Raw genomic sequence first — 13049 nt, forward strand, 5'->3', positions numbered from 1 at the left:
AAACAGGATTCACTAGGTTGTAGGTTTGCCTTGCATAGAGCTGGCTGGAGAGGTGAAAACTAGAACCAGGGAAAAGGAAATAGGTTGGGGGGGTGACCAGGGTCCATGCCCAAACTCAGTCACTGTTTGATTTCTTCAGTCTAGGTGTAGCATGAATATCCCTAAAAGAGACTCATGCAAACTCAAGTAAGACAGGCTCTTCATTGGTTCTTTTGTCACTCTGATTATACACCATAAAAAAATGTCAATGTTCAGACATCTCTCTGTATGAGAACAGTGAGGGTACCTCCAGCTTTTCATTTGAGATACCCAAGTTTTGCCACAAATAGGAGAGCTTCGTAAGGTGAAAGAACTACTCAAGGACAGACATCAATTTTCCAGGCTGGTAGATGCTGGGTACACAGAATTCCATTAAGAGCTATTGTAGGTGTTTTCCCATTATGGGAAAGCAAAGTATGTTTTAGATTTTTAATCTAGAAGAGCTTTTGGAGGGCAAGGCTTTTGAGCAATTACAATCCCTGCAGTTCTTTCCAAGGTTCACATTCTGTGTTTAAACCTCAGAAGCTGCATATGGTGGCTGTCAAATGGCCATTCAAGAGCAGTTCCTCTGAACACATTTAAGTCAAAACTGGGAAAGTGAATTGCACAAGTAATGAACAAATTGAAAAACATCATCTTTGAAGGACAGAAGGAAGGTTCATGAAGACCACACTGTTATAATTGATGCATCTACTACAGCCTCACCTACATTTTTCCTGCAAATGCTCACTAAGCATCAGTGCCAAGACCTTTTATTTTAACTTGATCTTAGTGCAGGAACTTGGTGATTAATTTAATTTCTCAGCCTTTAACATTCTCAGATAAAGATATAGCCAAGTTAAACAAGAGGAACTTTGAGATTAAATCATTAAAGTATTTGAAGAGAAAGAAAAACAGATTGAGTGACTGTATACATTCTGTTCCTAAGCATTAATAAAATTACAAAGCCAGAGGTTTATTGCTTTATTTAGCTTGAATGCTTTGTAATCAGTCTGTGGTTTTATTTTCCTTCATCTCCCTAATTCTGTATACAGTCAGTCTTCAAATGAGTGCTATTCTTTCAAGAAACTGGATTCAAACTTATTTTGAGGAATTTAGGCATCTTCATTTCCACAGAAGCTTCACGTAGTAAATAGCCTTCTTTCATGAAAGAAAGTAGAAAACCCTGGAGTTCAGCATGACTCCGTTGTTGACTTTCTCATCATATTGCTTAGAAAATATATTGATTTTGGTCTCCTAAAATGAAATTGGACTTTTGAGATTATCAGGAAAATGTATTTATAGTTTTTCATCATTAGAATGAGTACTGGAAGAATGATAAACCACTATTTCTGTTCTCTTAGAAGTCCATTTATTTAGTAAAAACTTATCGGCGCATTCATTAAGTTTGGTGTCAGAGGTGTCTAAAGGCTTCTTTGGGAGTTGCAGGATTGAAGTGAGAGAGACCTAAGCAAATAATTTGTCTATTATGTCTTCTTCCTTAGACACAATGCACAGGTTATTGTAGCACAAGTGTTTGGAACAGCTGAAAAGCTTTTATGTATTGTTTGGTAATAATGTGGTTGAACAATATGAGAGAGACAGGCTCTCCATTTTTTCAAAGGGTGAAAAAGATCTTAGTAATGCTTTGTGTTTTTATAAAAATAATTAAAATCTAAATAAATAATTTCAAACCTCTAAACAAAATTAAAATGTATCTTATTGCATTGGGTAGTGGGAAAAAAAAATTCAGAAAGAATTTTCAATCACTGGAACAGGCTGCTCAGGGAAGAGATAAATTTGCCATCCCTGGAGGTGTTCAGAAAATGTGTAGATGTGGCATTTCAAGACATGGTTTAGTTGTCATGATGGTGTTTGTTGGATGGTTGGACTTGATGATCTTGCAGGTCTTTTCCAACCTTAATGATTCTGTGTTTCTGTGATTTTGTTGACCCAGAAAATACTGCTCATCTTAATGCAGTAAGTATGTGGAATTATACAAAAATACTTGGTTGAAAGATAACCCTCAAAGTCATTTGGTCTGACTCCCTGCTCAAAACTAAATTAACACTGAAGTTTAATCAAGTTGCTATGAAAATTGCCCAGCAAAGTTTGAATACTCACAAAACTGTAATCTGATTTTCCTTAGGTCAAACCAGAATTCCCTTCATGCAGTCTCTGATTATCCTCATCCTTTTATTGTCCTCCTGAGAAAAGCTTGCTTGTGTCTATAACCTTCCTTTCATTTGTTAATCCAGAAAGTGAGTCCCTACCATGATTCTTCTCTTTTTGAGGCTGAGCTCATCCAGCTCCCCATCCAGCCCTGTAACCCCTTGAAAATGTTGTGTTGCACTCAGTTTGCCCATGTGTCTCTTGTAGTAGGGGACCCAAAACAAGACACAGAGCTCCAGGTGTAGTCTCACAAGTGCAAAAGAGCAAGATTATTACATATCTAGACATGCTGGCTGTACTACTTCATCCCAGGCAGTACATTTGCACTTCATGGGGTAAGCCATATTCAGTTTCTTGTTTATCAGTGTCTCCAGGTCTGTTCTGCCAAACTACTCCTTAGACAATAAATTCCAGCCTGGGCTGTTGCTGAGCATTATTCTGTCTCAAGTGTAAGACTTTGCATCTGGATATCTGTCTTAATTTTTGTTTGCTGTGCATGGAAACACACCAGCTGAAAACAGGGATGAATAGCAGAAGTTCACATTGTATTTGCTCTGAAAATACTTAGAGAGGTTAATTTTTTTTCCCTACAAAATGTTTTCAGTTGTGGTGAGTCTAACACGTGCCCAGAATGGGAACCAGAAGTATTATATCAACATCCCAGTTCTGAAGTCTGGAGCTATTTTACATACTCATCCAAAACCCTTAGAAAGGAGTGATTTTTCTTTACCACATGTAAGTTTTAACCAGGCTTTTCGTGGATAACTAGTTCCTTAAAACTACATTCTGGTTTCAGTCAGTGTTGCATTTTCTAAGTAATTTATTAGAATCACTGACATTATAGATAAGTCTTGACTTACTTAATAGATATTTAATAGCTTTCTATGTGCTGAGAAGGAACAGTGAATCAAATAAGGAGCTTCTGCTTGTTTTGATGTGGAAAAAAATATAAAATGATAAAAATAAAAACTGCAGTTCCATTGTTTGTGTAATAATGTCCATTAATCCTTTTAATGAAGCGTTTCAGCCTTCTCTTTTCATTTTCTTCCTCCTTATATTTGCAGGTAAACAATAGGATAATTACAATTAAAAAACAAACAAACAAGCAAAACTGGCATTGTATTCTGTTCTTGGTGAGAGCAGTATAAACTCTGTATTTTGTGATGAAGGCATCAATGCTGTGAATTTCCTTGTTTTCCTGTAAGGACCTGATGTGGCACAAGTTGCCCTGGTGATACAAAAGCTGGAGTGCTACAGTGTTCTGATGCTGAGTGAGCTGGTTTGTTCTTTTAATGAGGAAGCTGCAGACAGAGATAAAGAAAATCTGACCCAGTGGTTTAGATCCATCAAGATTTACAATTATAATGATAGTCTGCTTCAGTCAGCACCAGGCTTAGGATGGACATGTGAATATTCACAATAACTGGCAGAGGAAATAGGGCTTCTGGCCTGATGCAGAAAACAGACAGTGTAACTATACCCAGAGGAGTTCAGAACATAGTCCCCTAGCTTTTATAAAGGAAAATGCAGTGTCATCCAGTCAATAACATTAAAACATTTTAATTGCAATTAAATGTTATTTGTCTTAATGAACCAGACCTCACAGAGTAAGTGTTGAAAACCAAAAATGTAATCTTTGGGGGAAGATATAGAGAAGAATATTCAGTGATGTCTCTAGAGGGAGAAACAAACTACCAAATTTGGGATTCCATTTAATGAGGTTGGGAGTTGAATCTGTCATTAGTGCCAAGCAAATATACTTTTCACAAGCAGTAAATAGAGAATTTAGACATCTAAATTTGAACCTAATAACTGGAAGAGCTTGTGTTTTTATTAAATAACTGGGAAATATGTAAATTATGAAAAGTAAATTGTTCTAGAGAAAGCAAAAAGAATAGGGCTTAATTCTTTTTGAGCTGGAACACAATCACTGGAAAATGTTTATGACAAAGTAGCAGACCTCAGAGCTAACATTTCCCACCAGCTTGGCTGTAATGGCAGTACAAAACAGCACAACAGAGAATCTGTCCATGACTTTCAAAAAGTATTACTGAGGCCCCTAATGATAACTATTCTCTTTTGCTTTTTCCTCCCCAAAAGATCTTTAACATTCAACTGTTAGAGAATTCTATCAGGGACCGTCCTTTGCGTGACAGCATAACTCACTTGTACATAAGTCAAAAAGGAAATCACTTTCCTTTGACAGCTTTAATTTCTAGATATCAAGTCACATTCTTTTTCTATGTTACATATACTAAACCACCTACTGTTCTGAGAATAAGAACTTAATTTGGACCTCAGATTTTATTGGACTCCTTTGTAAATGTAAAAATGAGCATGCTAATACAAGGGTGAATTTTTTGACATCTTTGTGTGCTTCCTAATAAATGCTCAAAGGTAATATTGTTCTATAGTAAAGAACTGAATTGACTTACTCTGATGATATGTGATTTTGTAAAAGTAATTGCTTTTAGAAAAGTATTATTTCTGTAAAGAGAATACCTATGCAAGCCATAAGATGCCTACTGTAGAAAAAGATGAGGTCATCTCTAGAATGATCACACAGTAAAGCTAAGTAGTCATGTAAGTCCTCTGCTGAACTGGGAGAAAATATTTTTTAACATTTTGCACATTGAGTATTTTACAACTAGCATAAATAGAAATATTCTGCAAAAATAATTTCCCAGTTCTGCATTGCCTATGCCAAAATATTTTAGATGCATCCATTATAACTTGTGTTACTTCTTCCTAATTCCTATTGGCTGAAGGATATGTATGATAGAAAAACTAAAGATCAGATTTAATCAGCAGTGAAAATGAAATTCTGGGCTATGTATATGCTTGGATATGACTGGAATGGATCTCTGCTATTATTTGCACCAGATTATTTCTACTGGCAGTGTGAATAATTTCTGATTTTCACCAGTCTCAGGAAGGAGCCAATTCTCAGCATGACAATTAAGAAAATGAATACCAAAACATTTTCAGACAAGCAGACTCTATGAAGGAGCCAAAGATGTGCAACCAGGAATGATCATTACATCAAAATCCCTTGAGTAATTACAAACTGCTGGAAGCTATTGGAAGCCATTGTAATATGAAAATATAAACTTGTTTTTTTGCTAATTATATGGAGACAATGTCAAAGTCAAATAACATACAACAAAATCCTGACAGTACAAAAGATACTTTGGATGCCTCAGAATGTAGTATCTCCAATTAAGGAAGAAAAAATGTACTACAGTGAAAATATTTTGGCATAGGCAATGCAGAACAGGGAAATTAATGCCACATAATATTTCTATTTCTGCTACTTGTAAAATACTAAATGTGCAAAATATTAGGAAAAAATATGAGCTCCCAGTTCAGCAGAGGACTTATATGGCTACTTAGCTTTACAACATGATCATCCTAAAGGTGATCTCATCTTTTTCTACAGGAAGCATATTATGGCTTGCAGCATGTCTTTTCTCCATCCACTTCTTACATTCATTTTTAATAGAAATGTTTACAATAGGGTATAGAACTCCTTTGACCAGAAAATTTTGTCATGAGCACTTTTTTTTTTCTGTATAGAAAGAGGTTTTTTAGGGAGTAAGCCATTCAGTATCAAGTAACAAAATATATTAATCACAGATAAATTTGCTTGACCTGTATAACCATATGTGAATTCTGAATGCAATGTCAGAGACAATCTATACAAGCAACATTTACACTGTAGATCCTAAATTGCAAAAAATTTCACTGTTTGGTTTCCAGGATTGGAAAAATTTCTGCACTTTGGAAAAACTTTCTGTCCTTCAGAAAGCAGTCCTTGCCCTTTACACAGAGTACCTTAGCCATGCAGTCACAACGTGAAGAGATCTAATATGGGTATTAAGAGACAACAGTCATTTTTTCAAGTCCAGTCAGAAATGCTTTCTGTATTAATATTAATTGTTTCACAAATTAATCTGTTTAAAGATTAGAACCAAGCATCTATTGCCCAGTCAGTGTGGAGCACTCTCCAAGGGGAGTTGGACTTGATGATCTTACAAAGTCCCTTCCAACCCCTAACATTCTGTGATTTCTGTGATTCTGTGATGGTACAAAGTACCTCTGCATCACTTCTGATCTTCTCAACCCCAGGGCAGCCCAGTATTTGGTGGACATTGGATAAAAATCTCTTTTTACTTAATTTCCTCCACATTGGAGCAAGGAAGTACATTCCTTTTTACCCATGTTTGACAAGGAGTAGTCCCCCTCTGTCTTCCACTATCCTTTACCAACCATTGGAGGTTGTTGCTTCACCTGGGTCCCCAACACAGTGACAGCACCTCAAAGGTGTTGAGCAAATGGACACAGGTAATGCTTAGGAACTGATTACTTTGTGGTGAAAGTATATGTGATAGGAAGATACTATGAAGAAAGAGAATCAAACATGAATCTGACACACTTTGGAGAAAAAAAAAACAAAAAAAACCCTAGTACGCAGGAACTTTCCACTGATCAAACAAAGCACTAATTTGTACCACACCTACAAAGTAAGGTGAAAGATTTTTTAGGGGGAGGGCTGTTAAAAACTTGGCAAAAAAATAATTTAGAAACCATCTTGCATGCAACATTATTCCAGACATTTTTGTCTTGAAAGGAATACCCTGAAACCTGGTGAATGCATTTCTTCTCATTGGAAGTGAATGTTCTGTTACTCTTCTTTAAGGCTGTTTTCAAGATGCCTGTGGTATCAGTCTTTCAGAACAATCAGGAGCATCTTCAGTCCTGGTGTCTGGTAGGCAAATATGTCTCTGCTCAGGACACTGGCATTTCATTAACATACACCAGGTTTTAATTTGGCTCAGGTTAACATTTCTGACAAGACCCAGACATATATAGAAAAATGCATGTTGACTCTCATTTCATTTTGTAGACTAAATAGCATTTTGTAGAAATCCCAGTGATTTCAGAAACTGAGAAGCTATCTATTTTTCATCCCTAAAAGAACTTTGCTTCTGTGGTTATTATCAAAATAATGTCAAATAACAAATCAAGTGCTTTTGATTGGAATTAAAATCTGTAATTATCTGGTGTAAATTGTCATATTAATTAATAAGCTAAAGAAGTTTGTGCTTTCTTATATATTCATCTAATTTTAATCAAATTTAAACATACATGCATTTATGTAACACAAGGAAATTCCTCTATTTATTTTATTACTTTATTTTTTAAAAAAGTTAAATGTAACAACTATCTTTGATGCATATTTTGTTTCTATTGTATCTCTCTTATGTCAAGTCTAGCATACTACTACTCTGTGTCCCCTTTATAAAAGAAAGGATTGGGAAAAGAAGGAACTAGTGATCAAATAAAGATTTTAATTTTCATTTCAACTTCTTTGAAAATCTATCTGAAAAATATGAAATATTCACTGGATCTGAATTTTGTTGTTGTTGTTGTTGTTGTTATTAAATGCAGTTTTAAAGATCATATTTTAAAACCTGAAATCACATCATAGGGAACAGACAGACCATAAAACATTGTACAGGGTAGGCATTTAACCTAGCAGGGATTAGTGAAGCACCAGGGAATGTTAGTGCTTGGTTCATCTTGTACAAGTCTTATGTAATGTTTCTGCAAGCGTTTTGTCAGTGTGGAAGCATGTGAGCCTCATTTTTAGAGAATTAACAGGGAATATAACTGAGAGTAGTTTATTCATGGCTGTGGAATTCTGTTTCACTCCTCACAGACCTCAGTTGTACTTTTCATTTTTATAGTGGCTTCCACTTCATATTCTATGAATTCTCTACAAATGTTGCTGGTTGAATAGTGGAAGTATTTATGAACCTGTTTTTCAGTTTGTACCTCAACTTTTGAGGTAATTGTATTCTATAGTCCATTTGTATAGTTTTTATAGTTGTGTTCTCAACTGATGGGGAAATCAAGCTTTTTTGTGAAAAGTGAATTTTGATGGCTTTGTACCATGTTTTCTGAACTGGAGGAAGGGAAGGGTCACTCAGCCTTGCCTAACTGCTATTACCAGTATGAGTGGGTTTGCACTAAGTAATTTAGACAGCATGGAAATAACTTTACAAAATTAACAAGAAACTAATTGTCTTCCTCTTCTTTTTCCCTCTGTAGTTTGTTGCTCAGCCCAACTGCCAGCAGCTGCTCGCATCCCGCTGGTACGATGAGTTCCCCGGGTGGAGGAGACGACACTGGGCTGTGAAGATGTTGACCTGTGTTGTGATAGGACTCCTTTTCCCAGTCTTCTCTGTGTGCTACCTGATAGCTCCCAAAAGCCCATTGGGGCTGTTCATCAGAAAGCCATTTATCAAATTTATCTGCCATACTGCATCCTACTTGACTTTCCTGTTCCTGCTGTTGCTTGCCTCTCAGCACATTGACAGGTCAGACCTGAGCATGCAAGGACCACCACCAACCATCGTCGAGTGGATGATATTACCGTGGGTCCTGGGTAAATGTATTACTAAAGAAAATACAGTGAAAAGTGTTTTTTGACCCTGTGATTTTGTCAAGCGTTCCTGAGGCAGGAAGATAAAGTAGAGAGTCTGTCATGGATTATTGACTTACCCAAACAGGCAAATGTGCTGTCTCCTCCAATACTGAGTAAGAGTAGTAGACAACTTGGAAAGAGTTTAAGAAGAAAAAGAGGGGAAAAAAAAAAAAAGTATCACCATCTTTTACATTTTAACGAGGGAGAACAAAAGATATTGGGGTTTCCTTCACATGATTAAGCAGTGCCCTGGAACATATATATATTCATAATATTTTTTAGTATCTATTTTCTCTAGGCCAGAAATTGTTCTGATTCTTCTAATTGTGCATCTATTTTTGTCTTTTTTTTTTCTTTTGAAAAAGGGTTCCTTTGCCATGATAATCATTTTACAGGTATCACAATGAGACACAGTGTCTTTCTAATATGAAAAATATGTCTATTGCAAATAACAATGCCTAGCATTTTCATCAAAAAAGTATTTTCACCAAAATATACATGCAGTACAAAACCATTCGTAAGAAATTGTCACTCACTGAAAAAAACCCATATTTTATATCACAAGGAAAAAGAAAATCCCCCTAGCATTTTTAAAATGGGGGGAAAAATGTCTCGGATCTGCCCTAAGAGTTTTAAATAAAAGTTTCAGTGTAGGATCATTGAGCAGTGTAGGATTATTTGTGTGGGTCATGTCAGCCTTAAATGTCTTCCTGTGTGACTGCTCAATCCTATGAGGTTGGACTGTTCAAGGTACTCTCTACCTTCACAAGTCTCCCCTGGTAGATGGTATCTCTCTTGGTGTTGTGTTCTCTTCCCTGTTTTTTGTTTTAGAAACTGACAAAAATTAGGCCATATCAGGCCAAATATACTCAGTCCTGATTGAAATGAAATTGTAGAAGGGTGGACTTGGTAGTCTTAACTACAAGAATTTAAGTTTGATGTCATCATTTAAATTGTCATCACATAGTCAAGCTCACACAGAAGCGTTTCTGAAATATTTTTGTGTGGGTTTGATACTTTTACCTCTCCCAGAGCTTCCCATTAGGATACTATTTCTCTTCACTTCTGCACTTTTCCTAGACACCTGCCTTTTTGTAGACCAACTACTATGATAAGACATTTGGTACCACCGATCATATAAAATTTTAAGTGGAGTGGTGAATTTATAATACCCTAATGGGCAGTGCCTTATATTCCAGGGAGGAAAGACTCAGTGGCTTTTCCTCTATATGTTCCTTGGTGGAGCACTGGGGGAAGCAGAAGGCAGGGCTACATCTGTCTTTCACTTAAGAGACAAGGATGGATGACTGAAAGCCCTGTGTATGCTGACTTGTCAGGAACCTCCTGGAAGGACTTGCCTTCCACAGATGAACTCCTGTCCCAGAGTTCCTCCGTGACAGCACACTGTAAAACAGCCCTCATTGCCAGCCTCCACTGTAACTTGTGTTGTCCTTCTCTGGGGAAATACTGCTCCTAGAATTAAAAATGCCAATATCTACTATTGCAGCAAAGAAGCTAATCAACCTGGTAGGCTGCTTAGAATTGCATTTCCTACAGACAAGCCAAACTAACTTCAGTGGATGAGATTCACATTTATTAATTAAAAATAAAATACCCCAGTAAATTTTCCCAGTTTTGTACCATCAAAAAAATAAGAAACCAATATAAAATCATTAGTTTGATACATTAGTTCCATAGAAATAAATGTACAATGCTGATGAGGAGAAGAGGGCCCTCCTTTGCTGTACCATGCCCAGAGCAGACACTAGTAGCTCTTCTGTCTGACTTTCCAAAGCATCTGGTAGTCAGTATCTCTCCAGCTTTCACAGAATCCTTGGAATGTAGGATAATAAGAACAAATGCATAGCTGACACATAGACCTTGTCACACCAAAGTAGATTTCATCATTAATCTGCCTTTATAAACAGAGAAATAGAGTCCAGAGAAAAAGGCAAAATTTGAGAAGGGTAGGGGATAGTTTCAGCTAGAGGCAGTTCTAAAATTTTGCTGACTAACTCTGCTGCAGAAAACATGCAGTGGGAACAGGAAGAACCACCATTACCCTCAACCTCTGACACTGTTGTTTACAAAAAGGTTTAAGTAACTCAAAAGTGCAAAGCACTTGTTTGAAGAAGCCGTTATCCTAGAGAATTCTGACTGTAAAGGTGGCTACTACTACTAACAGCAGCATTAATATTTGTAGTGTAGACTCATATGGCCAGATTATATTAGTACATCTTGTACTGACAAAGTCCTTCATTTGCAACCAGTAGTGGTTGTGTCAAGGGAACTGCTTGCATAAAAAAATTTTCATGAGCATGAATAAAGATCAATAGTCAGATACCATGAGGTCGGATAGCTTGTGGTCAGTCTAGACTGTAGTGTTCAAAGGTACTGTGCCTTCCAAAATCTCTTACAACTAAACCACTGTATTTTACACACTGGCCTCTAGCAGTTCCTAACTAGTGATTTTCTGTAATTCCAGCTTCACATTTGTCAGGTTAAGTTTTCAGATTCTGGTTGCTGCAGTTCCTTAGCTCACCCAGGTCCCATCTTCACACATCATAATCTCAGGCAATTGATTAATTACCTAATTTCCCATTGAACGAGCCAGACACACATCTCCACAGGACACTTCAGCTCTCAGTGTGTGATGAACGTGTCTTATTTCAGCTTTTCTAGCTTGGTTGGTTTTTTTTAAAGGAATGAATCTTGGCCAAAACCTGCTGGTTTTATATGCCCAGACACAAAAACTGTGATGTTGTAATCTTTTAATAAACAAAATAGTTATGTTAAGTCCTTATCAATAAGCTAAGGTTAGTTTCCAGAGCATAATTTAGTCTGTCATCTCAGGTCTTCAAACTATACAGTTATACAGTATCCTTAAGAAGAGTAAATGCAACACACTTGAATGACACAAGGGAGCCTAAATCTGAGGTACATAACTATATCTTTGTATTTTCTGCATGTAGATGAAAAATGTTGAAGTCTGAGACAAAACTAATGTGGCTCTAGGGTTAAATTTTTTCTCTGAAACTGTGGAAACATGAGCAAGTAAAACCATTTTCCCAAAGCAAAGGTTATCCTGGAGAAGCTACAGCATGTCAAAACGATTAACATTTTGACACAATAGATTTCTTTGTTTGTCTTTCTCTTAGGTCACATAACTCTGCATATAATTTTCATTTCAATAGCTACTTCCCTTAAAATGATGAGAGAAAGAAAAGTTCCACAGCTTCTTGTCAACATGAATTTCAGCATACACTATTTCATAGAACTTAAGATGTTTCAAGATTGTCCATAACTATCTAAGCTCTCTAGTGATCAAACAGTAATTAGCATTTACCTTCTACTATGTAATGCAGGGCTGAATGTGTCTAATTACTACATATTAAAAGTGTCACTAGAGTAGGAAGCTCATAGGAAAAGCCTGCATTGGGCTGCATTTCCATGGAGGCTATTGATTTTGTATTTAAAACATCTCTTCAGGAAACTTCTGCCTTAATTTTGTGTTTTACAAGATTAGATGATTACACAAGTGCTGTTACAGTACGTGGTGATTATCCATGGAACAAGTCAGTATAACAAGGCTAAAGTTACAGCTTTAAGAAACAATTGTGGAGAAATATTTGGGTAAGAAGAGTCAGCATCTGCTGCCCTTGCACAGGAAACAAGATTATCCTGGTAAGGAAACTTTATTTTGTTTATCTTACTAGCTATCAATTCAGATGCCCCAAGTATACCAGATGCTTCACACTGCAGCAGCATAGGTCTTTTTCCTATATTTGAGAATCCATCACCACTGAAAAAAAAAGGACAGGAGAAACAAGAATTCTATCTCATGAAAAAAGTGAGGCAAAACAATATTTTCTATCATCAAATTCTCAATCTAGTTAGCTACGAATGGCCTCTGAGCATAATGGTGAGACACAGGGAAAATTGAGACCCAGCCTCATCCTCTGTGTGACTTGACTGCTGCTCAAATAAGGATCACATTGATCCTTGTAGGCTTGTCATATCTTGTCTTTTGCCTTAAGCCCTAACCTCAAACCTAGCAGAGATCATTCTAAATCTTCTCACAGAGGGCAGTTGGCTCACCAGGGAATTCTACAAAATTCAGAGGAGAAAGCCAAGAAACAGGCAAATGTGGTGTTTAGTGAATGTGGTTAAAAAGTTCCCTGCCAGTTGTTCAGGACAAACAAAAAGAACATTTTTAAGAAAATACATTTTGATGAATTTTTTGCTCTTTTATGGGCATCTTTAAATACTCATTGTAATTGTGTTGTTCAGAATAGTGCCTAGGGCAGGAATGCAGCCGTACTGAATCTGTTAAACAATGTGTTCTTCATCCTTTCTGTCAGAGTGGTTT

The 13049-nt window shown here is 36.6% G+C and overlaps 1 protein-coding gene across 2 annotated transcripts in view; it reads left to right on the forward strand.

Annotated features, from left to right (window-relative positions):
• TRPC4 (transient receptor potential cation channel subfamily C member 4) overlaps positions 1-13049 on the forward strand; it is an 82623-nt gene that overhangs the window by 35374 nt on the left and 34200 nt on the right. For both annotated transcript variants that reach the window (XM_008490107.2, XM_030454299.1), the window contains one exon: positions 8305-8641. In XM_008490107.2, the coding sequence (XP_008488329.2) occupies positions 8305-8641 (337 nt within the window). The remainder of the gene's footprint in view (positions 1-8304; positions 8642-13049) is intronic.

The sequence above is a fragment of the Calypte anna genome, chromosome 1, assembly GCF_003957555.1.
Source record: "Calypte anna isolate BGI_N300 chromosome 1, bCalAnn1_v1.p, whole genome shotgun sequence".
In the NCBI taxonomy this organism is placed as follows: Eukaryota; Metazoa; Chordata; class Aves; order Apodiformes; family Trochilidae; genus Calypte; species Calypte anna.